Source organism: Mchenga conophoros, linkage group LG22 (assembly GCF_057382185.1).
Source record: "Mchenga conophoros isolate Kocher_MC1m ecotype Shallow Benthic linkage group LG22, M_conophoros_male_GT1.1, whole genome shotgun sequence".
NCBI classification, from domain to species: domain Eukaryota; kingdom Metazoa; phylum Chordata; class Actinopteri; order Cichliformes; family Cichlidae; genus Mchenga; species Mchenga conophoros.
In genome coordinates, this window is record NC_140546.1 from 17149154 (window position 1) to 17176870 (window position 27717).

Here is a 27717-nt window from a genome sequence, read left to right on the forward strand (position 1 = left end):
CAGTGTGCTTTGAGGTAGCAGCCAAGAAAGCTTTAGTCCGCGTCTGTGAATACCCATGTGTGCATACCTGTGTGGATCAGCATGCTTGCATTCCAAAGGTTTCTCCATGTAATGATCTGCTAGGGAGTGTGGGGGGGCCACAGCCCCGTCCTCCAGGGTGTGAAGCGGGTATGGAGGAGATCAAAACTCCAGACATCCAGAGGCCCCCAGAACACAAGAGACCATGGAAGACCAACAGAGGGGCAGCCGCGCCACGTTTCTTAAAATCATTTCAGAACAGAAAAGCACACATGCCCCGTTTACTCGCCTCTTCTCCGCACACTCAGATGCTGTAAATTACACCAGAGCTGCACTCAAACTGAGAATCAATGATCAGGAAATCAAAAGCACCGTTACTAATTTAATACTATTAATTACCTACTGAGAGAGAATGGCTTGTATTGTTTTTTTTTTCTATTTGTGTGTGTATGTGTTTGTGCCAAACACCAACCGTAGCAGGAATGAATCCCACGTAGATGGGTGGATATACTGCAGGATTGCAATGCACAGATATGATCATGGCAGGATTAACTTACAGAAAAGTAGTTTAGATTACAATGAAGGCTGAGTTTGAAGATGGGTGTGGTCTAACACTGTTGTACTGAGTAAGTGGTGACAGAAGTGCACGTCCCACATGCTTGTTTTAACTCCCTATTGACAGACAGATGTAGTAGTCGTGACTAACATAAACCCATTGCAAGATGGTCTCTACTAATGACATGGGAGTAAAACAGACCAAAAATTATGGCTTCCCAAATGGGGGTAGCATATTAGCACTTGAGCCTCTATATAATAACACTTAATGAACTAAATTTATTTATATTTTATATATTTTAAGAGTAGTGCCATCTAGGAAGTGTAAGTGTTAAATATTGTCTGGCAAAGGATAATTGTTTTTACAGTTAGATGCTTTGAAAGACTTTTTGAGCCCTGGATTGGATGTGTGTGTGCACATCTCAGCTTGGAGTTGTTGCAACTAAGTTTTACTGGATCTAATAACATTTGATTATCAGATAAAGATAAACAACATAAAAAATGAAGATAAGGAAAAGAAATTTTAAGATAAGGAGTATGTCAGAAGACTAACTGACACAAAAGTTAACAGAAAACAGAACTGTGGATTGGAGATTGGGTTTGGTAGCTTTTACTGCTCATATTCAGCAACTTCTAGTGTTGTTTTTCATTGATACTTTATATTGTAAAGAATGGTGTGATTAACATTTCATTTTTGGTAGTTATCTAAGTAAGTAACCCCATCTACAGTACATACAGCTACACTCAACCATTCAAAAAACTTCAGCTACAAGCTCAAATTATGTCAGCTGGTATGGCTTCAAGAACTAGATCTCACAGAAATCTCAAGTCTGAATACAACTTAACCTTGAAGGGAAACCATGAGGTAACGGGTGATTGGAGATTCCTTCCTCTAAAGGGTGAATAAAAAAATGGATGTACGTGAAAAATGGATAGCCACAGAGTACACTTGGTCGTTAAAATCAATTTTAGAACAACTTTTACATCAGATGTCATGATTTAGTGTAGAATCACTGATGCCAGTATACAATTTTCTGTCTCTTTGTTTGTGTTTTGAATACAAATCAACTTGCACAAACTTTTAAGCTGGATAATTGGCTGACAGAATTCATTTAATGAAGCCAGTATCAATTTCCCAACTTGTTTGCACAAATGTTTTGTACATTTGAATATTTGTAGCACATTTTAAATGTAGACTTTTTGTTAGTTTGGCATCAACAACAATTTGACCATTGGGATTTGTTACACAGTGAATGTTGACTAACAAGAGTGGACAACAAGCCAACATATACTCTTCTTCTCTTTTTGTGCTGCCTGCAAATTTCAACTGAATAAAGACACAAAAGTTTAATCCAAGAAATTTTGAGGATTGCTGGAAAGTTGTGATATCAAAAGTGACAACACAAACTGTTTAAAGAAAAACAATGCATAATTATCCATTTTCTTCTCTCTGTGCAATTCAGGGTTGCAGATGCCTGTCACAGCTGTCACCACTTAACCAAACACTATGGATTTGACTACTGGGGCAACCTGAAGTACCCACTGTGGACCCTTGCAAGAATATACAAATTCCACATAGACATGCCTGGATACCTGGATTTTAACCCAGGACCTTCTTGCTGTGAGTAAGTTGGAAATATTATAATTCCTTACGGAAATAATCAGGTTGGTATCTTGTCTTAAATCAAACCATTACATGAAACTGAAAAACCCAGAAATGCACAGATGGGAATTTAACCTAACAAAGACTAATGAAAATGAACTTTTTGCAGAAATATTCATTCTAAATTCCCCATTATGTCCAACAGTGGGTTAACGACACTCAATGGGATTAACCTTCCTTTCAGTGAAATGGACAATGCTTGTTAATTGGAAGGTGGAGAAATTGGATTCTTTTAATATAGACACCAGGCTTAAAGATTATTTGGATTCGGCGTCAATGGAGCAAGCAGCATTGGCTCATCAAGGTCTTCATCCACCCACATAGCCTCTTTAAGCCTGCTAAGTATGAACATAAGGCTGTAACAAAAATCATAGAACCATATATAGACTTTTTTTCTTTTTTGGACATTTCTGATTTTAATCCAGGCTTTAACAGATAAAAGTCATGACACAGTGATGTGTTTTTTCCTATGCCAATTGTTTCCCTTCAGCATATAAAAAAGCAAGAAATGAATCTAAATAAATCAATACATAAACTCCAAAACTGCACACTGGAGGGACCTGACCTGTTGGGTGTTTAGTCATTGTAACCTCTTGGCCTTGCCTCCATGTTACTTTGTATTTAGTCCATTATTTCTTACCCTTCTTTCCTACCCTTTTGGGGGGAGGAAAAACAAAAAAAAGATACATTTACTGCATAGATGTGGTAAGCTAAATGTGCCTGAAGTGGCATGCTATTTATACCCACTTGCAAACTATTATGAGGTTATCATTCTTTGGTAATGACTTGGTGCATTTACACATTTCCCCTGTGGACTTTGTTAATATAAAGTGGAGGCAAGGAGCTCTGCAAATATACCAAAATAGGGCATTGCCTCTAAACATATTCAAAGCATTAGCTTAAAGTATTTTAGATGCCTTCAAGGGATCAGCAGTGCACTTCAGTCGGCATTAGATACACTCAAACATTTCTGTCTACCATTTACCGCCAAATTCCCACGTTTTCCTCCTTGTATTGATTTTATTTCAAAAGACAAATGGAGTAATTGAGTGATGACTGTTAGTTGATCATTAGTTGGCCCATGTTACTAATTATGAGTTTAATTACCATTTGCTTTAAGATGTACCTTTTGAGTATTTGTTATTTTTTCCCCGTTTATAATAAATTTTGACTAGACGTTCAGTTTTGGTAAGAAACCATTCCCTGACACCGGTGTAAACCAATGAACACTGTCCTTTTTACAGAGCTGCAGTGGCAAAGAGTGACACCGAGTCAATTTTAGGCTATTATTTCCGACCAAACGCACGTGAATAGAAGCGGGAGCTTACGATGAGCTCTTGAAAGCAGCATCCCTGTATCAGCGCAGAGGGAAGAGACGCACCAACCAGTACACCAGGAGAGAAGACCACAGCACACCGAGCAGAGGGAACGATGCACGTCTCCTAGGGGTTCTGACAAGAGGGATTTTCACTATCCTTTCCTCGTTTGGTTTTCCCAAGAGAACTTAAGGACTGGCTCAACATCACGAGCGAGCTCTGGTTTGACTTGTTTGGTGAGGATAATGAGACGCAGTGACTGTGACGCTTTTTTGAAAAGAAGTCGAATGAATGAGAAACGGTGAGATCAATTTCTCTTATTTGGGGAGGTAAAGGTACATTTTTTTCAGCGCAATTGTTTGTGAAGAAAGAACGAAATTAAGAAAGATAGAAAGAAAGCGAAAGGAGGTGCAGAGAAGGGAAAGAAAAAGAAGCTTTGACACACGCACGGAAGAGAGGAAGATTTTCCGAACAGATACCCTATTAAAAACAGATATCCCTGTTCATTTTTGAGATATTCAGCGGTAAGAAAAAAAAGTCAAGGGGATATACATATTTTTTAAAAGACAGAAAAAGAGGGAACGCGCAGTATACATAAGAGCACAGGAGGAGAGGCATATAAGAAGGGAAAACGCCACAGAGCCTAATATTTTCCGACTGAAGAGGAGATGCAGCTGAGGGGAAGTGTGGATTTGAAGCTCTCCCTCCCTCTCTATCACTTTTCTGCAATGGAACGGGACGGAATAGAGAGGTACTGACGACAAGCACCGCTAAAACCTAGCGGAGAGTGGATTTAAAGACAGAGAGGCAACCTGTGCGCCCGTCCCTTCCACCCCTCTGCTTCTCTGGGCTTTTTTTCTCTCCCTCGGTGGATGTTGACTGAATTTATTAGATTTTTTTTTCGGATATGAAGGATTTATCTAGTCTATGTTAGAAGGAGGCGGCAAAGAAAACGCACGCGTCTCCGGTTTCTCTCCCCCTCTCTCTTTCTCTCTCTATCTCTCCCACTCTCTCTCTTTCTCTCTCCCTCCGTTTTCTGGATGTGAAGCAGCATGCGGCCCGGTGAGAGCTTAGAGGGCTCGAGCTCGGCTCACGGAAGATGTATTGATGCTAATAATATTACTAATAGCGGCACGGAACGCTGTCTCACGCACCTCTCGTCGGCTACGAGGAGGATGAAGAGGGTGACGACGAAGAGGAGGATGAGGGGGACGAACGAGAGGATGAGGGACGGAGGAATGACGGCGATGCGCTGTTTTCTGTGGAGTCTCGTTCTCTGCTCGCTCTCATCGCGCGCCCAAGGTAAGGGGATGCGACACCCGCAAACACACAGACACACACGCGCATACACAGACAGTTAATAAGCGAACCCACACGCAGTCACACGGTTTGAGTGAGAATGGCCGGCAGTACATTTTTTCTTCTTCTTCTTTTAATTTTTTCTTCTTTTTCTTTACTGATGCAGTCAAGCGCGCGCGCGTTTGTAAAGAGGAAAGTGTGGGTGTGCTTCTGCTAGTGTGCGAGAGGTGTCTGCGTGCGCGCGAGGATGTCTGCGAGGTGTCAGTGCAAGAGTGTGAGTGAGAAGGGGTTGGGGATGTATGCGTGGATGTATGGTGTGTTGCGGGGCAAAGCAGAGAAAAGGGAATTGGCATACAGGTAGGATGAAGGGAAAGAGGGAGAGATGAGTGGAACAGGCAACAGCTTCTCTCCCTCTTTCCTCGTTTTCTGGTTGCTTCAGTTTGCTCTCTCTCTCTCTCTCTCTCTCTCTCTCTCTCTCTCTCTCTCATCCTTCTCTTCAATACAGCCATTGAGCTGGTAGCCAATAAATATTCTTGCGGTAGCTCTTGGGCTGTGGCAGCGAACGTGAGTTGCTTATACCAAAGTGTGTGTGTGTGTGCATGAGTGTGAACGTGAGTTGCTTATACCAAAGTGTGTGCGGGAGTGTGTTTGTCTGTGTGTGTGTGTGCATGAGTGTGAACGTGAGTTGCTTCTAGTGATGAGGCCCAAGCCTTACACAGCATTTTATTCCCAAACCTCCTCCACCATGACCATTTCTTCTTCTTCTTCTTTTTTTTTTATGAAACTGCATTTCAGTCAAAAGATGTTATATAATTCTGGTGTCCCCCCCACCACCTCTTTTTCTTTTCTATCTTAGACACTTTCTGTCCTTGTCCTTGCTCTTTCTCTTCCCCCTCCCTCTCTCCTCCTTGTTTCACTTGCTCCCACTCTTTCCTTTCTTGAGTGAAATAAAATGTTAAAATATTCACAGCGTGGCACCCCCTCTCCTGCCTTCTTTGTCTGTCTTTCCCTGCTTTCCATTTTTAGTCCTGTCTTTCTGATCCTTTTCAAAAATGTCGTATGAACGCGCACATTTGAGTGAGCTCACACACCCAGGCAAACGCAGTCACTGCTGCGTCAGGTGAGGCTTTTGTGGTGTTTAGAGTAACCGAGTCTTAATCATCGCATCTAGAGGAAAGGATGGTGTAGAAGAGGGAAAAGATGGATAGAGAAGAAGTAGAGGAAGTAGGGATGTGGGAAGAGGGAGGTGAGCTGAGTGACAGAGAGAGGGAGAAATAACACGATAGGAAGAAGACAGAACAAGTTTAGAGACTCGAGCAGGACCAGGTTTCTAACTGAGCCTGCCCCTTCTATGGGCTTCTGATAACACCCAGCCAAGGTAGTTTCATAAGAAAATATGGCTTCATAAGGGGATAGACTAAGCCTGAAAATTGCACAAGAAGGAAAAGGAAACCTCAAAAATCCAGCTCCAGTGGAAGCTACTGAGAACCGTTTGTCATTGTCATTGCAAAGTCTGTATCATCCTCCAGTGCGGGGAGATTGTGTGTAGGCTGACTGAACAGAAATACTATGGATTTCTACAGCGATTAAGCGAATCGACACAGGGACAGTCTAGACGTGCGGTTTTGCACCATCACAGCATGCAGTGTTGTAGTTTAACGCTAAAAAAAATAACACCCAGGAAACTCCAGACTTTTTTTGTTGCTGATTTCAAAAATACTTTTTTTTTGTTATGGTTCACTTTGATGGACAGATGAGAGATTGTGATTTGTAGGGTGCCAACTGAACAAAGGCAAGAAAGGTAGGATTTCCTCAGGCGCAGAAGATCTAATTTTAAACCCTCGGGGGCACAGATCCTGGCACTGATCTCCTCGCAGCTGTCAAGCCTGTGATAGACCTCATAGCAGCAGATATTTTTAAAAATACTTCTTGGGATAGCTGTTTTATTTAAAGCAGTCTAAAGAGTATCTTTAGAGAAATGCTAATTCTTATTAGGATCAATTGAATGTCAAAGGTATAGAAGCTGGCAAAGTAAGCGGGCAAATAAAGCCTTCTTTAAACGTACAGAGGCTGGAATAAAAAGTAAATAAATGTGTAATTAAATGTCCCCTTGATCCATGCTGACATTTTCAGGACCAAGGCTTTAAAAAGAAGCTGGAAAATTAAAAGCAGCCACCAGCCAAACGCTGTTACATTTTGGCTGTGGCTGGCAAATTAGTCTACTCCACCGGCCATTGGCAGGTAACCAATCATTGTATGGACCTGCAATTCTATTCTAAAAAGCAATCTGGAAGGTAAAGTAATGAACAAGGCGGTAATGGATTCACACGCTGCTGTAGCCAGTGGACAAAAACATTAATTTCTCAACTTGCTTAACACATTTGACACAAAGATACAGTACCATTTCTGGAGAAGTAGCATCTTTTGTCATGATGCGGGACTTTAATTGAGGAGTCGGTGTTCCTCAAAGTCTTTGTGCAATGAAAGGACTTTAAAGAGGTCATTCATGGAGAGAGCTGATGAAAGGTTTCAATACTCCTAATTTCTTTGGACTCTGTGTATCTGAGAGGTGATTATAAAAGTGCTACTCTTTCGTTATGTTTAAAATTAAGTTTTTCTTAACAGTATATCTTGAAAAAATTGCTGTAGTCGTACTCTGCTCTTCTTCTCGCCACTTGTCCTTTCTCCGTTTCATCTGTTCAGCTCTCCTCCTCCTCCCTGCTGCTCTGCTCTCCTCAGCTCATCTCTACCTCTCCTCTCACCCCTTCTCCTGTCGCCTGCTCCTCTATTTTTCTCTCCTCCGCTCAGCATTTCTTCTGTGCTCTCAGCTATCCTCTAGGCTCCCTCTCTTCATTTCATCTGTCAGATTTGTCCTGTGGCTCCAGAGGCTTAATTTACTCACCAAACATACTAAATTGCACATGTGCACATGCACGCAAGGAAAAACCCACACACATTTTTCACCGTCTCCCAGACCTAAATGTAATCTGGGCTACATTCAACTTGTCAGAATCAAAACGAGAGCTGTGTCCAACCTCTCAACCTGCATGTGCGCAGCAAATATGGATTTGAGCTGTTTTTCAGCAGTGCCACCAGAGATATAACCTTAGAGATTTTTTTAATGACACTATAGATCTCATCAGCACCCAATTTAAAGGACCAACGCTGACTAGTTGAATACGACCAATTATCAATTAGATAGTCGGGTCATTGTCTTCCAGTCATCAGTAGGGTGTAGAATTACATACTATTTCTGCTGATAGCTAGAATCAGGCATGTGACCATGCAATTAACCCATAAGGCTAAAAATAGCTAATTTAATTTATATTGATTAGCCATGTAGTACTTTGTTCTTGCAACATGAAGAAATTGAAATTTATCAGACATCCTCTGGTAGCATCTAGTAATTTAATGCTGGTCATCAGTGTTAAATTGCAAAGGCTCTAAGGCACGGGGAAACGGTCCACCACCCAGGCTTTACAGCTCATCTCTGCATATCAAAGAATGATTGGAGCAGTCCACAACCCTGATGCTGATTATAAGTCATTGATTGATGTTGTCTATTAATATGCCCCAACTGATCATTTATCTGTGTTAGTTAGGGGGCAAAAATCACTTGATATTCTATCTACAATTGATACTATGTCTTATTGCTGAAACTCACAGAGGGAACTTTTTGTCTCTGCTAGACACATTGTACATTTGGACTATTAGAACACTGTGTTCATAATGAGCCAGAGCAGCATACTCACACACCAAAGACTTTCTAACACACATTTAATCCTGTGGCTCATGGCTGGTTTCTCAGGGAGGAAGATGTGTCTGTCGTAGAGTCAGCCTCTTGATCGTATAAATAGTTTTGGCTTGCAGAGACAGAGAAAGGAGAAGATGAGGCGAGGTTCAACGGTAAGCATGTAAGGCAATTACCAATTTTGGTTTCTTTAACAAAAACCTGGGCTCAGATTGTCCCACTTCTTATCTCACCCTTTCCTACTGTTTAATCTTGATCATTCTCAACCTTTGTGCTGGTGTCTTTTGTGTCCTTTACTACTTCTAACCACCTTTTTTAAACTGTTGTGCTTATTGTTTCTTCATCTGTTTGAGCCTTACCTATAGAAATATTTCAGTGCCTATTTTGAAACATGACTAAACCTAAAGCACCAAGAAAAATAAGTGACGAGGAGCTTGAAATGTTTCAGTTTTAATAATTAAAACATCCAAGATCCAGTTTTTGTTAACGATCCTGTGGGAATCTAGTTTGACAAAATGAAAAAAGAAAATGTGCTCAGTAGAGTGTAGACCTCCACCAAGCAGGTAGAGAGTCATTTGTACCCAGTCTACTTTAATGCACTTGTGTGCAGGCTAATAATCCTCACTTGGTTTTTTTATTACCCTGAAGTGCCAGACGTGCTGTCATTGCCATTTATGTTTGCTTTATTTCATGCCCAGTAACCCTCTTATTTATGTTCTATTAAGTGTTTTTTGCTGCTGCCATCTACACCTGAATTTATGTGATTTCTTTCATAGTTAACTCTAAATTTGAAGTAGTTCTCACTTATTAAACGGCGGTAGGACTCCGTACATCTCCTTGGCAGAGGTTTGTGCTCTACTGGGTGCAAAGATGTATAGGTAGTATAAATGTGCAGGTAGTTTTCAAGATCTGCATTTTTCGAACACGTGATTTGCAGCAGCTTTCCATTTGTAGTAGTAAGTTAACATTACTAGTGTAAATGTTGGGTTTGCATATTGAGATGTTTGCCAGTCAAACCGAAAGATGAATCCAAATGAGTGTCATTGCTCTTAGACTGCTTTTCCGATGCTTTGCCAAGTTTTTTGTGTTAAAGAACGGACTTGTAGTGTCTCCTGGCTGTCTGTCACTGTCGACTGTGAAAGAAAATTACTCCATACGTCCGTCGTTTTTGCTGTTGACAGTTGACATAGGTACTTGTACTTTCAGCCACGTCTTGTCAATTCAAAGGTAAAGAAAACATGGGAGAGAAAATGACAAAATGCTGACATGCACACTGTGCCTTCAGGGTGTGGAACACTGGCCTTCACCATTTTTAACACCAAAGTATCACAATGTTTTGCTGTTATATCACCCAGCTTTAAGGTGCTAAATGTGTTGTGAACATTCTCTTGAGATTTTTTTTCATTTATGTTATACCTGATGGTCAAACAGGAAGCATTGATTTCCCCAGAAAGTTTATTTTTATAATGTAAGTTACTTTCTCATGAATGTAATCTTGTGATAACTGTCACCCCTAAACCCATGAACATATGTGAGATTTGTGTACCTTTGATATTTTACCTTTGATAACATTAGAGGGAACTGAACTTTCAGTTAGAGGTATCACTTTTCGCTACTTTTGATGTAAATTGTGCTCTCGCCTGTTCTCTTTCCCCTCCGATTCCTTTACAACCTGCATACTTTTATGTTATCACCATAGCTGTCTGAAAACAGTTTGGCACCCGTGTGGATGTAATTTTGAATTGAACCCAAAAATCGTGACCCAATTGAAGCCAAAAAACAAACCAAACAAACTAGATCTGTAGGCAGTATTATTTAGTTGTCCCTTTTAGTTAATTTTGTAGCATTTACTGAAAACTATACTTCCCTGGCTTATGCATACTTCTGAATAAACCAGTTTAGTGAAACCTACTTTTTGAGTGGTCACCAAGAACATTTTTTCTCTATATTGACTGATCCATATTCAATTGCATTTTTCTCTCCATCCAAACCCTGCCTTTCCTGCTAACCCATTATTCCTTCCTCCTGCATCCTCCTACTGACCTCCACCCATGCTGAATTTGTAATGGCCACCTTTCTTTCATCTCCCACATCTGGCATCTCTCCTCTTACCTCCTTCATCCCCCTTCCTTCTCTTTTCTCTTGTCCATTCATCTTACCTTCTCTTCTCCTTTTCCCCTCCTACCCGAACCTCTATTCTTTTTGAATTTGTTATAAGTGTTGATTATATTATCTGGGCACACACATGGTACAGCTGTGTTAATCTCTTGCATTTTTTTCCTTCTAGCTGGGAACACGTTTTATTCCCTGCAACACAAATTGCCACCCAAATTTTGTGTTTTCTTTTAATTGCTGGAGCCAAATCTGTTCATGTATTTACAGATCTCTGCCTGGTATGCTTTTAAAAATGTCAGATTGCACATATTGAGCTGTCTCTGCTATCAACAGGCTTGTTAAATTGAAAGAAGTGATAATTTTGCCATGCAAATTGGAATAAAAAGGGAGACTGCACTCTGGTTAGCTGTTCCAGCTGTTTTAAGGTCTCATGGATCCTTAACAGCTTTATATATACAATTCCTGTTTTCCTCCAAGGTCTGTTATGAATACTCATTGACACAAGTGTGACAAGTTCAATCATAATTCACTGTAATTAAACTGAAAGGTATGGCAGCTTCCTATAGAAGTGATCAGTGAATATAATGTTAACAAACCATCAAAAGAAATAGTCTAGGAAGTGTGTTTTTAATTTACCTGAGAGTTTTACTTTTTTTCAAATTAGAAAAAAAAATACGATTAAAGGGCAATCAAATTGGAGAAATCTCTGCTTCTCTAATAATTAACGGAGGAAGTTCAGAAGATATGAGATTTCCACACAAACCTGGCACAGACACACACACTGTAGCCTCTTCATTATTTCAGAGATGACTCGAAGTAGACATGACATGAACATGTTGAGGAGGCTAGAGCAGGCACGCATACACACATACACAGGAACTTATAAATACACAAAAAAATATTGGGCACACCGAGATAGCATGTGTTACCCTAAGGGTAACTGCAAACACACAAGTGCACACACGCACGGACACGCAGGCATAGGAGGTAGACACATGCGCACACACACACACACTCTGATGCGTTACGAGAAAGGCAGATGAGAAATTAACAAAGACAGACAGTCTCAGATCCAGCTGGTGCTCCTTCTTGGTGTGTGTGTGTGTGATCTGCTTTAATCTATGTAAAGAAACATGCAATATTGGTATGGTAGGAGGACATATTTCATTAAAGATGGATGCTTGAAGGAACATGGGAAATGGCATTGGAGAAGGATAGACGTGTGGATGCATAAACAGCAAAGTCGGTCAAAGGTTCAGTCCTTGGTGACAACCAGAGTGTGCCCCTCTCAGACAGTCCTTGAGGAGGAAACTGATTCCCTTAATGACTGTTCTCTCTGTAGAAAGTACATACAATAGCTGACATGAAATTACAACAAGAAAAAATAGTCCGTTTTGTTTCTGTCTTCACAGATATTGCATCTACTCTAACGAATTTCCATAGATGGGCAGATTTTAATTTTCTCTGTTAATCAGTAATATTGTATCTTTAAAAAAATGGAATACCGTGAAAAAAATTAATGACATGTAAAGTGAAATATTTATTGAGAATAGAAATTCAGTATCTCAAATTATTCGTTTTTTAATATGTTGATATAATCAGTACTGATTTGGACTACAGTACTTTCCAATAAGTAAAGCACTGCTGAGGTGATATTAAAGCCCAAGTTGCTTTGATAATGGCTTTAAGCTCATTTGTATTTTTGGATTGAGTGTCTCTGATCTTCCTCTTGATGATAGTTGTGGGATTTAGGTCAGACAAGTTGGATGACCAATCAAACACAGTAATAACATGGTCAGCAAACTATTTGGTAGTCCTTTTGGCACTGTGAGCAGTTGCTAAGTCCTGCTGAAAAAGAAAGTCGGCATCTCCATAAAGCTTGTCAGCAGATGGAAACATGAAGAACTCTAAAGTCTCCCGGTAGAAGGTTTCTGACTTTGGACTTGATACAACACAGTAACCAACTATCACCAACACCAGCCAATGACATGGCACACCAAATCATCACAGGCTGTGGAAACTTCACACTGTACTTCAAACAACTTGGATTCTATGCCTTTCCTCTTTTCTGTCAGACTCTAGGACCTTGATTTCCAAATGAAATGCACAATTTACTTTCATCTGAAAAGAGGACTTTGGGCCACTGAGCAACAGTCCAGTTCTTTTTCTCCTTAGCCCAGGTGAGAAACTTCTGATGTTGTCTCAGGAGTGGCTGATATTAGGAATGCAACAGTTGTAGCCCCTTTTCTGCTTTTGATGCACTGACACCTGCCTCAGTATACTCCTTGTGAAGTTCTTCAAGTTCTTGAATCAACTTTTTTGGCAATCATCTCAAGGCTGCAGTCTTCCTTGTTGCTTGTCTACCTTTTCCCACCAATATTTTTCTTTCTAGTCAACCTTCCATTGATATGCTTAGATAATACAATACTCTGTGAATAGCCACCCTTTTCATTAATGACCTTCTGTTGCTAACCCTCATCATTTGGGCAAATGCTGAATCAGCGGTCTTGATGTAAGTTGCATGTATTGAAACAAGTTTTATACTGTTTAAACAGTAATTTGCTTAAACTTAAAATGAAATATTCTAATAATTTAAGATACTGGATTTTGATTTTCATGAGCTACAATGAGCTGTTACCAAAAATAAAACAAAACAAAAAAGTCCTGAAAGGTTTTCACTGTGCATGTAGTGGATATACAATAAATGAACATTTACTTTTTTAAATTAAGTTATTAAAAAACTAACTTTATACGTTGTTGTGTATATTGCTAGAATCTAAAATCTACATGTAATAAACTTTAATTTGACACTGATGTGTAGCCATGCCAACATATTGGTTGTCTTAAGGTTTTAAGGGTAAAGAAAATATATTTTTGCATGCTCCTGCATTTGTTGTACAGTAGTCATGTCTCATAGCTACCAAAAACATGCAAGCACTGGCTGTTTAAAACACCCCTGTCATAACGCATCGCTTACAGTGGTTGTCAGAGGCATTAATCTCGCTGATGGCACTGATTGGCTAATCGTTAGGCTTCCTGGGGCACTTATTAGACTTATGCCATGAAATGCTACTATGTCAATGAGTCAATTTGGTGGAGTGGACACATTTGAATGTCTGGACGCAGGCAACCACAACAATGAAGAACTGAAAAGACACAAGTGGGATGGTTGCTCATTACTGTTTAGAAAGAAGCTCTGCAGTCTTCTTCACAGGCTTGTAGGTTGCTGATCTTCCAGGTAAAAATGGTGGGGGCGATCAAGCTCTTTTTTCTGTCAAAGAGCCTCAAAATCTACTTGAAAATCCTTGTAAGAGGATATTAAACTTGAATGCAATTTTGATTAAGAATTTATCATTCATCCTATTTTATGGTATATCTTCAGCTGAAGCAGGCCTGTCCTAGTTGTTAGGTCCTAATAATTGGATATACGTCATGTCTACTCAAGGAACACTGTTGTAGGTGTAAAACATGTTACTGATAAATATAACGCAAAGCTTAAACTAACATAAGTTAGTGAGAATTATTTAGAATTTAATTTGCTCACAGTGATCTTTTCTTTTAGAGTCACAAAATATAATAGAAATATTTATTTCTCTGCTGTAGTTAGAAATTTTCTAACTTACTTAATTCTAAAGTACTTAATTCTGTATGGTTCTGTGCCTTGCTTTTTCTAACTAATTTTCTATCTTTTTTTTAACTAACTCATCAATTCACTGTTATATATATCACATTTTAGATAGTCGTGATGTAAATAATATTCTTAAAAAATCTGTAGTAAGATACTAATGGAAACTAAAAATTACCATCATATTAGATACACAATTGCAACCTTCTTCACCTCCTCCAGCTAACACAACTTCACACTCCAGTATGTACAAGCAGTTTCATGAGGTCACCAAAGCCTGTGTTTCAACAACATTAAAGTTTTAAATTGTAACCTGACTGGTGCACACACTAATGTTAGCTGTATAACTATTAGCAATTACCCAGTGGCCACATTAGCTGTCTGTTAAATTATCATTAAGGTAGCAGCTAGCAGCTATTGCTAAATAATAAAACAATAATGTAATTTTGGATCTAGGCAGCAAACGATATCAGTCTTGCTTGTTAATATACAGTGTTAATATAACAGGATAACACAATTATTTGTGTCTAAAAATGTTTCTCTTAAAGTCTCAGGTTAAAGCAGAGAAAAGTCAGCTTGGCAGAAACAGTGACAGCCAACTTACCAACTCTGTTTATCAGAAGAGATGGTACCAGATCACCAGAAGCACAGGAAATAAACAGGGCGGTGTCAAATACATGTGCAGAATTGTTCTGTGATATTGAGTATGGTATTGAGTGTTAAATATTTTCTCGAGTATTGGCATTGAGTTTGAAATTCTAGTATCGTGACAAGCCCAGTGTCTAGTTGCTAAGCTTCTCGTTTTGCTCCGGAGGTAAATGGAGCTATTTTTAATAAATGCAAATACATAAATGTTCAACATAACTTGTTCCAGTTTAGGTGTGAGAAAACTTAACAATTGACGTGGATGTTTACCAATTATCACCTTAACTTAGTGCCTTAAAGAACTTGGTACTAAACAATTACTGCAGTTGTCTTTCTTCTGTTATTCCGACTGTAAAATATGTACAGTCAGATTATAGAACACTCAATCAATTTAATTTATTATTTTTTAAATCAATTTTTAACCCAATAAATCTTATTTTAATCTAAATTATTGATATTAAAAAAGTGAAATTGCAAATTGATGAGTGTACAGCAGACAAAGAAGTGGTCTGTGAACCCAGCTACATTTTTGCCCTAAATTGGAGCTAATCCAACCCTTCAATATTTCATGCAAGTTTTACATTTATTTCTTTTTTTTTAAAGACAGAAAGTGTGGCACTTAGCTTAATTGATTCTGTGGGAAGCATTTGACAATTATCATGTAAAAGAATACTTTTATCTTGTATTAAAAATATATAAATGGATACACACGGGAAATTGGAGACAGAGAATGGAAATGAATGGCTTTTTTCCCATTTAGGCCTGGCATGTGATGACAGTGCTCATAGAAGCAGGCTGTCAGCAAAGATCATACACGCAAACCTTATCTAAACAAGCACACAATCTCCCTCCCTCAACACCTCATACTGTTATGCTCATGAAGATTGTGTTTTTACTATAGAATTATGGTTATTAACTCCTCTGTTCGTAAATAATCCTACAGGATTTTGTATCCTGATGCAACATTGCACAAAATGAGCAAGAAATATAGCTCATGGATTATTATCTTTATTATCATCATTAAGCTGCATTTGCATGCGTTAGCACTATCACCTTATCCTGCAGTCTTTTAAGCTAGGAGTCTCAGACCTCTGCAGGTGATGCATTTCTTCTTGAGTGATGATGTATTTCCTGTCTGAGTCTTGCGCCTTGGGAGCCTTTTTGTACTCTTGTTCATTCTGTCTATGTATGTGTATTTTCCCCTGTGTACAGGAGTCCTTTGTATGTGCGTGTGCATGCATGTTTGTGTGTGTATGTATGTGTGTGTGTGTGTGCAAATGCAAGTGTGTGCTTGTCGGATTTATTCCCAGAGAAGACTCATTTCCCCAGCAGGCCCTGTCAGGCTGTTTCTGGGCGCACTCGGTTCACAGCTGGAGGCAACTGCTGTCACCTGCTTACCTAACATCTCTCCTCTCTTCTCCTCTCCTCTCCTCAGTTTTTTATTGCTTACCCTCATGTCAGTCATAATATCAGTGAACTATGCATCCCCATGCAACACTCAGATTCACTGTGGTGCAACTTTTTACAAAGCAGCTAAATTGAAGGTAATTTGGTCCCTTAAAATAGGCAATAAAATTACTCCAAAGAGACTTCAAACCCTAATGTTTGCACTGTGAGTCCAGGAGTTGTATTTTTAGAGCAGTATTTAGTGCAAGCCTATTCTAAAATAGCTTTCTGTAGAGACAGAAACCAAAAAAAGCTTCACTTGCTGCTCATGTGTGTCAATACTCCACAGGGACATACATGAGCCATATATACTGTACATGCATGAAACCTTAACTTCTAAACTTCTGACATCTGTCTAATCAAGAGCAAAATCAGCTAAATTACAGTTTTTCTCAAATGTTAAAACACAAAAGCCAATCCTGTAACCCAAATGACCAGTAGTCTAAACACATTTACTAAATGTAGCCACCATATTCCAGTACCATAAACACATGTCACATGAAGACACAATTCACAAAACACAACCCTCTGTACTCATAAATCTAAACACATTTTTCCTTGCTAAAACACATGTTGCAAAACAACTCTGCTCATATCCTCAAATGAAAGCCCATGTGATGCAAAATGCTTGCCACAGTCACCAATCTTTGAACACAGGGAACACACCTGGCGTCATTCACTACACACAATGACTCAAAATTGAAGACACTTGTTGCTAATGCTGTACCCACATGTAAAAGCAAGTTCAGAATGCACAGTATGCTGAAGGTTCCAAACAAACACAATGGATGAAGGCAGAGTCAGGGGAAGAGGAATCTGATGCAGAGGAGGGAGAAGAGCTGGCCCTGGAAGAAGAGGAGCAGGCCAATGAGGAAGAGGAGTTCAAATGAGAGGAGGAAGAGGAGCGACCAACGAGGAAGAGGAGAAGGCCAACATGGGAGAGGAGAAGATTACTGTTGTGTGCAATAGATTCTGTTTTTGCATTGAGTTGTGTTACAGTAGTGTACGTACATGCAGGATTTTCTATAGATTTATACTACTCATATGAAACTCACAAATCTAAATGCCTAATCCTCTGCAGAGATCTACGACGATCCGTTACTGTATAGTTTCTAAAATATGCATTGGCAGTTATGGAACAAAGAACCTTCTCACAAATTAAGCATTGTGTTTTCAATTGTTTTGCTGTAGTGTGTAATGCTGTGTATAGTGTTTACAGTTTTGACAGCTTCGAGCTGCTCTCTTGGTGTGGGAGTTTGAGTTTTGCAGTGGGAAGGTGTGGTTGTGTTTATGTAGCTTTAGAGAAGGGTGTTGTGTTTGGACATTGGGGGACCTGGTGGTAACGTTTGTGAAATGTGTTTTAGCATTTGAGAAAAACTGTAAGGTGTATGCGCAGAGAGCTTTTGTCCAGACAAAAGCTTAGCAGGGTGTTGAAGTGGAGAGCAGTAAATGATTTGAACTTTGACCCTTGCCGTCTGTTTCTTTTTCTTCCTAACCCTACCCCTCTCTCTGTCTCACTGTCTTCCTCCCGCTTTCTTTCAGGGTTACTGGGTCAGACAGAGAACAGATGCTTAACTGCATGACCACAACCAAACCTGACACCGCACCACGCTTACTCCCATTCTGGCACCTGTCTGTGTTAAATGTATGTGACTCCCTGAAAGTTTTTTTTTCATGTCTTTGTCCCTTTTTTGAATTTGCAGTCAAACAAATAGGAAGGAAAACTGGTTGGATTAAGCACAGTATAATGCATTTTGATTGTGATCACAGGACTTGGTTGTGGTTGGTAAGCTCATGATCTGCTTTAGTGAAAGGAAAACTCATGGAAACTTGAGACACGGTGCATTTATTCACTTTTGCAAAACGATTTTATATTTCTAAACTTAGCAAACAATATAAAACACATATCGTGTCTTGTAGGTTTTATAGATGTGGAACTCCTGTTACAATTACTTTCCACATAAACATCGATAATTCTTTGTATAATTTCAATCTTTGCATTGGTTTTGGAAAAGACAGGCTCGTGTAACACTACAGCATACAGCAAGTGCTATAGATATTCAATAAGCTAAAAATGTCTTTTTTTCTTTGGCAAGCTTCCTGTGATACACTTTGTTGCTGTTGTATTTGCTGCCAATGTTCCCCTAGATTTTATGTGGTTTTACAAAAAATGAGGATGTAGTTAAGTGCCTCCTTGGCTTGAAAGTCATAGAAAGCAATTTAATCACAATTTTGTTGCTAATAGAAAACAATAACCATAATTTTGGTTGAAACATCATACCTCTCCTTTATCAAAAAGTGTGTTCTTCATAACACATTCGGGTTTCTTTGCACTATGACATTTTTGAGCACATTGTTTTTATCCTCCTAGGACCTGGCGTCCACATATGTCGACATCACATTTTGAGTTATTTAGACCAAAATACTCAATTTTGCTCTACAAGGGCCTGATATCCACTTACTACTGTTCTATCAAAATTTTAAACGAATATCCTCATATGTGGCTCTTTTTTTTCATAAAAACAAAAATGAGGTAAAAAAAAAAATCTGTTAATTCTTTGTTTTTACATTCATTGGGCCCCAATATGCCCAAATATCAAAGAGAAATTAAAAATGCATGCTGTGGAAGAGTTCGGGTCTTAGGAGGTTATACCAATTCTGAAAAAAATTCACTGTGTAAAATATAAATAAAAAAGAATGCAATCGTTTGCAACACTCATAAACTCATATTTTATTCATAACTGAAGACAGAAAATCTATAAAATGTTTAAACTGAGGTATTTTATTATTTTAATGAAAGTTGGAAACACAGCAACAGTTTGCTAGAAACAGCTTCAGGAACATCTGAAAACTAATCAGGTTTATGTGAAAAATATCAATAATTTGAGTATGGCTATAAATGTTTTTTGATGTTATGGTTGGTGGAGGTTCACAACTCTGAATCAAGAAATTGTGGAACTAAGGATAACGTAAAATGGTTTCTCAACATGAAACTGTGAGGACTTTGAACATTTCATTATTTACAGTGCATAAAATCATCACAAGATTCTGTGAATCCGGAAATATTTGTGCGCTAGATATAAGGACAAAAATCAGTATTGTATGCCCATGATGGTCCTGCAGCACTGCGTTAAAAAGTCTGTTCTGGAAATCACTGGAACCCTTACAGAAATCACAGAATTCACTGTGCCATCAAAAATGCAGGTTAAAGGTCTTTCATTCAAAAAAGAAGCCACATGATCCACAGCCATCTTTCCTGGACCAAAGCTCATTTAAAATGGACTGAGGCAAATGTAAAACATTCTGTGACTAGACAAATAAAAATCTGGATTGTTTTTTTTTTTTTTTTTTTTGGAAAACATGGAAACTGGATCCTCTGGACTAAAGAGTACATGACCCATCTGTTTTGTTGTCAGTGCTCATTACAAAATCTTGCCTCTCTGATTGTATGGGTGTGCATTAGTGCCTATGGAATTAGTTACTTGCACATCTGATACTATGAATGCAAAAAAGTATATACAGATTTTAAAGCAATATATGCTCCCATCAGACAACATGCTTTGCCTTGTATAATTTAGCATACTGCACCTATTATAACAGCATCTCTTCATAATAGAAAGGTCTGGGTGCTAAACTGGCCAGCATTCAGACTTTTCCTCAACTGAAAATATTTGATGTATCATGACAAGGAAGATCCAGGACTGCTGAACAACTACAATCCTGTATCAGACAAGAGTGGAACATTCTTCTCCAAACAGTCTAACAGCTGGTCTCCTCGCCTCCTAGACGTTTACAGACTGTTTCTAAAAGAAGACAGGATGCTACATGGTGGTAAACATGGTCCCATACCAACTATTTTGAGACATTGCCATTTTTTAGTTAAAGTGGTACATGTTGTACCCTCAGCAAAATGTGGATTTATAAGATTTGCAAAACATTGCAGTATGTTTTTATTCACACTTACATTTGAAAAAACATACACAAAAAAGTCTAAAGTTAAATGCTGGCAACTACATATTATAAAATTACATTTTATCTATTATGTTACATTATGTGCTAATAAATGTTTTAACTTAAGAAAATAATAGAATAATATGGCAACATATGATATGATTTAATCTTCTTTTAAAGACCTTTCAATGTGGACTTGAACAGCAATTACTTAACATAAGAATATATTTAAAAGATAAAGAAAAACTCAGTAGTACTGGTAATTTGGTCTCACAGCAACTCCCAGCCTTTCCATAAAGTCTGTCAGAGGTAATTTACTGTATATCTTCCAGCAAACAAAGGAAGGAAAAGGCTATTCTAAGGAGTAGTCTATGTCCAAATGCCTGGTAGAGGTTGAGCTGAAATTAGTTTCTGAGATCAAAAGAAATAGAACGATAAAAGGATAAAAGGGTTTGAAAGATAAAAGGAATTGAGTCACTGGATCAGGATCACACCTTTGTAGAACTGAAATCAACAGAATTAAAATCCATTCGACCACAAGGAACGTTGGACTCCACATATGTCATGGAGGTCAGCGTGTTCAAAAGATGTTTCGCTCTACTTCACACAACTGATCAGGTTCAGTTTCACCAAAATTTCTTCTTCTTTTTTTTCCCCGGCCGCGCCACAGAAGTAATCAAAGCCTGCCTCCACAAAGGATCTCTGCTCAGTTGTATATCTGAAGTAAAAGTGTTTGCCATGTGTGTAGTTTGCCACTTATTTCATGATTTATTTTTCTGTTGGAGTTAACCGAGATAATGGGAAAAGAGGTGATGACACCGGGATACAAAACCAGCTCAAAGGTTGTTGGAATTTCTTTTATGTTCCTTATCTGTTCATTTGTTATTTATGAGACTAGGCTGTATGGACTACTTGTTATGCATGCTGGCTGACATCAAGGTTTGGAGGCAACGTTTGCTAAAAGTCAAACGTGAGTAAATCCTGCCTGCATGGGAAACAAGCCAGCTGAGCAATTTGTTCTGATCTCAAAGCCACTTTAACTCTAAATTAAAGGAGTTCCATTTACTTTTATTTGCAATTTTCAAGCGTTTTGCAGTAGATATTGCAGTGTCACAAAATAAAACAAAGGTCGCTCTGATTAAGTGTTCAGATATTTAAAATGTAAAGAAAACCACAGAAAAGTTTATTTAATATAATTAATTTGATGCCCTTTGCATGTGCATGTAGTGTTTCACTTAAATGACTGTTCCCTTAAGCCTTCATGCTAGTCTGGTTAAGCCATTAACCTTACTCTGCAGTTCATTTTATGTTTTCAATTATGGTTGAATATACAAGCCAGTTGTTTCCCCACATAATGAAATTGAATAGGATTATGGATTATATGGATAACATCCATTAATTTGTTCATTTGTCCTACAGATGTGTGTAAGACATTCTTAATTGGAGTTTGATGAATTTTGGAAGCACGATAGGCCTCACCGTTTAGACAAGCCGATCTAATAGAAAAGCTACAGATCAAACCAACGTCACATTTGTTACTGGTGCTCTGTCATTTGGACTGATAATGTGTTTTAGATACAAAAAGAAATTATTTTTGTTCATACACTGAATAAGAGGTCTGGTATTGCCATAAAAAGGCGAAGTATGTGGATTTATGTGTTGGCCATGTAGTTCGCACTAATCTGCCCACTATGGTCATGAGGGGCAGTAACTCAAATTAATGATGTAAATATTACCTTGAGAGAGTTGTAAGGATTTGTATAGAGCAATTCAGTTTCAGATGTTATCATACCTGCATCTCCTATCATCTCTTCCGATGGAGAGCAGATATGTAGATATTTAAACATGTTAATATATGTTTAAAACTATAGCTTTTTTATATTTTCATTATATTTTTTATTGTGTAAAATGTGTTTTGTAATACAGTGAAAGAAACAATATAGACACCAAATTGCTGCTCCAGTCTGCATGCCAAATATCCTTGGGCGAGATACTAACCCCAAGCTGCTCTCCGATGCATCCATTGGAGAATGAATGTCTGTGAATGTTAGACAGAAAGCAGTTACATGGAAAAAGCATAGCAAAAAGTGCGTGTATGAATGGCTTTGGATGGGGGAATTAGTCAAATTGCGTAAAGCGTTTTAAGTGCTCAGAGTAGAGAAGCGCTATGTAAGAACCCCTCCATTTGCCATTACAGTTGGTTCTGCATTTAAAGGAGTATAAAATTAATGATACTCGAATGAACGCAATTTAATCATGGCGCACATAAAAAATGTGTTTATTTAACATGTACGCATTGTGTTTATGCTTTTAAATCATTATTTCTTGTTTGTTTTATGTAAATGTGTTCGTTTGACATGATAAAGAATGAGTTATTTTACTTAAGAATTTAATTACGTGGAAATGTGTGCCATGGGTTAAATTGTGTTAAACCAAGAGAGTTGTTGAAGAAAACATGGTTGTACCAAATACTGACTTTCAAGTGTGTTGGAATTATAGAGATTCTGTTTTTGCTTTATGTACTTCCGTCTATGTTTGCATGTTTCAATAATATGCTGGACCTATTTCCCATTTTCCTAGAGAAATATAAATGAGGAGTGGCCCCAAAACTTTTGCACAGGCAGTGAGTACCAAATCTAATGAACTTTTTTATGGAGGGGGAGGGCTGCCATAATAAAATAAATAAATAAATCCACCATTAAATAATTAATTAATTAGTGCTCTCAATTAAATTTGAGCTGAATTAGTCTCTCATTTTTATTTTTTGATGTTCAGATGTTTCATACATGTTAGTTATAGCAGCTTTTATTCAATAAAATCAACATTAACAATTATGATGATTTTGAAAGTCTCCTAAAATAATAAAAAAAATATAACATCTAGTCTGTTGTTTTCTTTGATGAGGATTGCATGTGCAATGTTTTTAAGAGTGATCTGGGGTACAGTTTATTATTACCTGGACAATATGATATAAATAACATAATAGAGCCCACAATAAACATATCAACATATTAAATACACCTTGTATCGCCTTCTTCTGCTCTGCAAAATCTCAGACAAATATTATTAGCAGTTACTAGCAGTCCCTTGAATAGAGAGTACAGGCCATGTATTCTACCTATGGAAATTAGACAAAGGGGAAACAGGACAGATGCAAAATCCTGCAGAGATGTTGGTATTCACAGCAAAGGTGACAGGCTCAGGTATTATAAAAGCACTTCAACTTTTGAAGTACTGGCTTTTAAAGGATGCGGGGCCTCACAGACACTTGCATCACTATTGTCATGTAACTTTGCTCAAGTTTAGTGATTTTTAAGATTATTATAACAGTTAAATTACTAGAGTGAGAAAAAACCCAGTACATCTTGTTAAAGCTTATTCCTCAGTTGCTTTACTTGGGTTCTACCAACACTGGTGTTCGATGAATCTTGGCACAGGGTGGGCTGGGAAGAATCCACCCAGTGCCTTGTTCATATCCCAGGTAAACCAAATCCTAGAATGCATTTGTGGGTCATGTTTGGAGGAACCTACTTGTGATATAATCAACCTTTAAATATGGCCTTTGAAGGGTGAAAGCCCTGAATTGGAACAAAGATTGTGTACTTGGTGTTGAGGAACAGCTACTGAAAGAATCAACTCCAGAACAAAGCAGTGGTTTTGATTATGCTAGCGTTAGCCTTTCCGTGTTCGATGGGTGAGGCTAACAGACAGAATAAATTCATAATGCACTGCAGCACAGGAACTGTGAAATAATTAATTCATTAAAACTTCATGTGAAAATACAGTGATGTCAGTAGGGTTGCCAACCGTCCCTTAAAATACGGAATCGTCCCGTATTTAGAAACAAAAGTACACGTCCCGTATTGAGCTAATAAGGGACGCACTTTGTCCCGTAATACAGTGAGAATCAAAAGTAGTCTATAAATGTTTATGGAATTAACGCTTTGTTTGAAAACATAATTCCCAGCCCCTCTCCTGCTTTGTGACCAATGAGCTGACAGCACACTTATGACAATTCGAGTATGACAATTCAGATTACCGCTCATCTCATTGGTCGAGGAAAGGTCGCTTACGGAGAAAATACCGGAAGACAACAGATGACCACAACAAGAAGCATGGCCAACAGGGAAACAAACGCCGTCACTGCGGTGCAAGTCTCGGACGACAGTACACCTAAAGCTGGGCAGACACTGTGCGATTTTTTCAGTCGCGTTATTCAGCTCCTGCTCAAACTGCACGATTGACTCGCAGGGGTTAGAAGTTGGTAGGTCACGATGCAGGTCTTACACTATACCGCCCGATGCTCTGATGCGACCTGAGTGCTCACACTGTGCGTCCATAAAATTAAGGTTATAACAGAAAATCTGTCGCTCGCTCTCTCTGTCTCTCACTCACACAGACACACCACCACCATCAACTTTGCTAAATTGCTAATGAAAAACATGATCAGGCAGCTGTGATTTAGCAGCGATGTAGATCCAACTATTTTCACGGTTGTTGTGGTCGTGATAATTTTGTGAGGCCACATCGAAAAGGCTCGGATGAGCTTTTCAAAGTTCTACAAGTTGTGCCTCCATCGCTTGTGTCCAGATCACACGCTGCACAGCCGTGCTGCTCCGTCTTTTTCACGGCGTTTACGTGTTTGCGCGCGAGCAGTGTGAGCGGCTCACGAGCGATTGATGATCGGGAGCTGGTCGTGAGGTGTTAATCACTTCTCGTTACCCCACGTATACTACACGACGCACGATGAAGGCCAAAATCGGTCCGATCACTCAAAAATCGGCTCAAAATGGGCCTAAAACCGCACAGTGTGAGCCCAGCGTTAGAGCAGCAATGTTTGTTCCCCTCAGAGAAAGGGAAGAATGGGAAAAGGAAAACACCTGGCTGGAAAAAGTTAATATGGGCATGTGCAGTGAATATCAGCGCTATGTGGCCAGAAGTGTGATAATATAATTTATTTTGTGTAATAAACGACTGCAAGGATAGATGATTACAACAAATAGATGACTAATACATAAAAGTAATACATAGATGAATAATGATGATGAGTTAAGATGCGTAATCATGGGAACAAGCGGGTTTTCAAACGGGAGCAGCTGATTAGCATTAGAAAAGCTGAAATAATACCTCAGCTGAAGCCAATTGTACTAAATGCACTAAATGTGCACTGTTACAAGAATATTTTTCTTTCTATTGTTTTCTATTATTTTAAGTTAAGCAGGACAGAGTTCTTTTAAAGAAAGATTTACTTATATTCTCAAAAGTTAAGCATGACAGGCTTCTGTTTAAGAAAGACCTGTTTTACTGTGTTAATGTTGTCATTTTGAGCTAAAAATAAATGGCTAAATGATCATTTGTTTCACATGTGTTCATATCACAAAGAATACACATCTACTTAAATCAAATTCAAGTCAAAGGGTTAAAAAAAATAATTTCACACACACAAAAAGAGCTAGAAAATTCACCACACTGGGAAGGGTGAAGACAACTGGGTCGCCCGGCCCTGGCCACGAGGTGTCCCTTATTTATTTTTCAGGGAGTTGGCAACCCTAGATGTCAGCAACAATATTGATAATGGGATGATCTTTTTTTTTTTTTTTTATGAGGAATTTAAACACTGGGTGAACTTGGTGTTAGAGATGGCATTTTGAAAGGTTGTCTTGCTGTCTTGTGGGCCTTGAGCAATAGTGGGAACCAGCTGTCACATTTGGTTTTACAGAGAATGTGTTTTTTATTGCTTTTGGAAATGTTATGTTGCTGTGGATGTGCGGTCACTCTGCTTAATGCACAATGATGGAGTGTCAAGTGAGCTTGAGCTCTGGACTATCTCTGCTTGAACTGCAAACTTCTGAGAATCTGTTGGCAAACGCAGCATTTTTATCATCGTGCTGGACAGGTTACAACACACAGAAAATTGATTGGCCTTAATTTAGTGCCTCATAAAAAGTGTAATCTCGTTTAGAATTCTGATTGACAACCATATCCACAGTAGATGTGTCACGGCTGGCGGAGGGAGCCGTGTGGTGTGGAGGAAAAGGAGGACCCAAGATGCAGCAAACTGATGATACGAGTGATGTTTTATTTACAAAGGTGGTGGTGACAAAAACAGGCAACGAGGTATGAGTACTTTACAAACGGAAACCTAAACTGGGAGAAACTAAGTGACAAACCTGAGACCATACAAAAGGGGTGCGGGGCAGAGAGACGCAGAGACAGGAACACCATAGAACGCAGAGGTAGACGGATGAATGCAGACGAGCCGACAACAGGCAGGAGAACACACAGGGCTTAAATACACACCAGTAATCAGGGGATGAGGGACAGGAGGGCAACACAGCTGGGAGAAATCAGAACTGACGGGACAGGGGAAATGTAAACTGAACACACTCACATCAGACAGACCTTCACAATAAAACAGGAAACTCAGACACGGGGAACCAAACAAGACACAGATCTAAACAGACAGCTTCACAAACAGATGGGGTGACACCATAGACAGACAGATACAGACGCAGACCGAATATAACACAGAACTAAAACAATCATCATCATCATCATCAGGAAAATGATAACAAACTAAAAGCGCTGGGTCACCGACCCAGAACCATGACAGTACCCCCCCCCCGCAAGGGCTGGCCCCAGACAGCCCAAAACAAAAACAGACGACCAACCCAGGGCGGGCGGCGGGGGACCAGGACGGAGGGACCAACACCAAACAAAAAAAACCTCCAGTGACCCAAAAGAATTGACCAAAACACAACACACACTGGAGTCCCCGAACAGGGTCCCAAAATATAGTTCAGGAGGCCGGCCCGGAGGCTGACAACTCAGGAGCCTAGAATAGTTCATCTCCGGGGGCCGACCATGCGGAAGGCAGTGGCGGCGACGGGGAAACCGTTCAGGCGGCCGACCGTGCGGACAGCAACGGCGGCGACGGGGAAACAGTTCAGGCGGCCGACCGTGCGGACAGCAACGGCGGCGACGGGGAAACAGTTCAGGCGGCCGACTGTGCGGACGGCAACGGCGGCGCGAATGCAGGTCCGGGGGCCGACCGTGCAGACGGCAACGGCGGCGTGTAGGAGGTCGTCCACGCAGCAGGCGGGGGTGGCAACAGAAGTCCGGAGGGCGGCCACGGTGGTGATGATGCCCAACAAGCGGCCTGGCAGACGACCGACGATGTGAAGGTGGTAGTAGGGGACCTGAAGGCTGCGTGGCCCCTGCAGCCCCAGGCGAAGCGGAGGTTGGACCAGACGAGGCTGAAGCCGATGCGGAGGCTGGTCCAGGCGAGGCTGAGGTTGAAGCGGAGGCCGGACCAGACGAGACTGAGGTGGAG

At 39.5% G+C, this 27717-nt stretch overlaps 1 protein-coding gene across 2 annotated transcripts in view; it reads left to right on the plus strand.

Annotated features, from left to right (window-relative positions):
- Positions 1–3557: 3557 nt before the first annotated feature.
- The window catches only part of csmd3b (CUB and Sushi multiple domains 3b), a 421680-nt gene continuing 397520 nt past the window's right edge, over positions 3558–27717 (plus strand). For both annotated transcript variants that reach the window (XM_085261673.1, XM_085261674.1), the window contains exon 1: positions 3558–4854. In XM_085261673.1, coding sequence (XP_085117799.1) covers positions 4605–4854 — 250 coding nt within the window. In that variant the 5' untranslated portion in view covers positions 3558–4604. The remainder of the gene's footprint in view (positions 4855–27717) is intronic.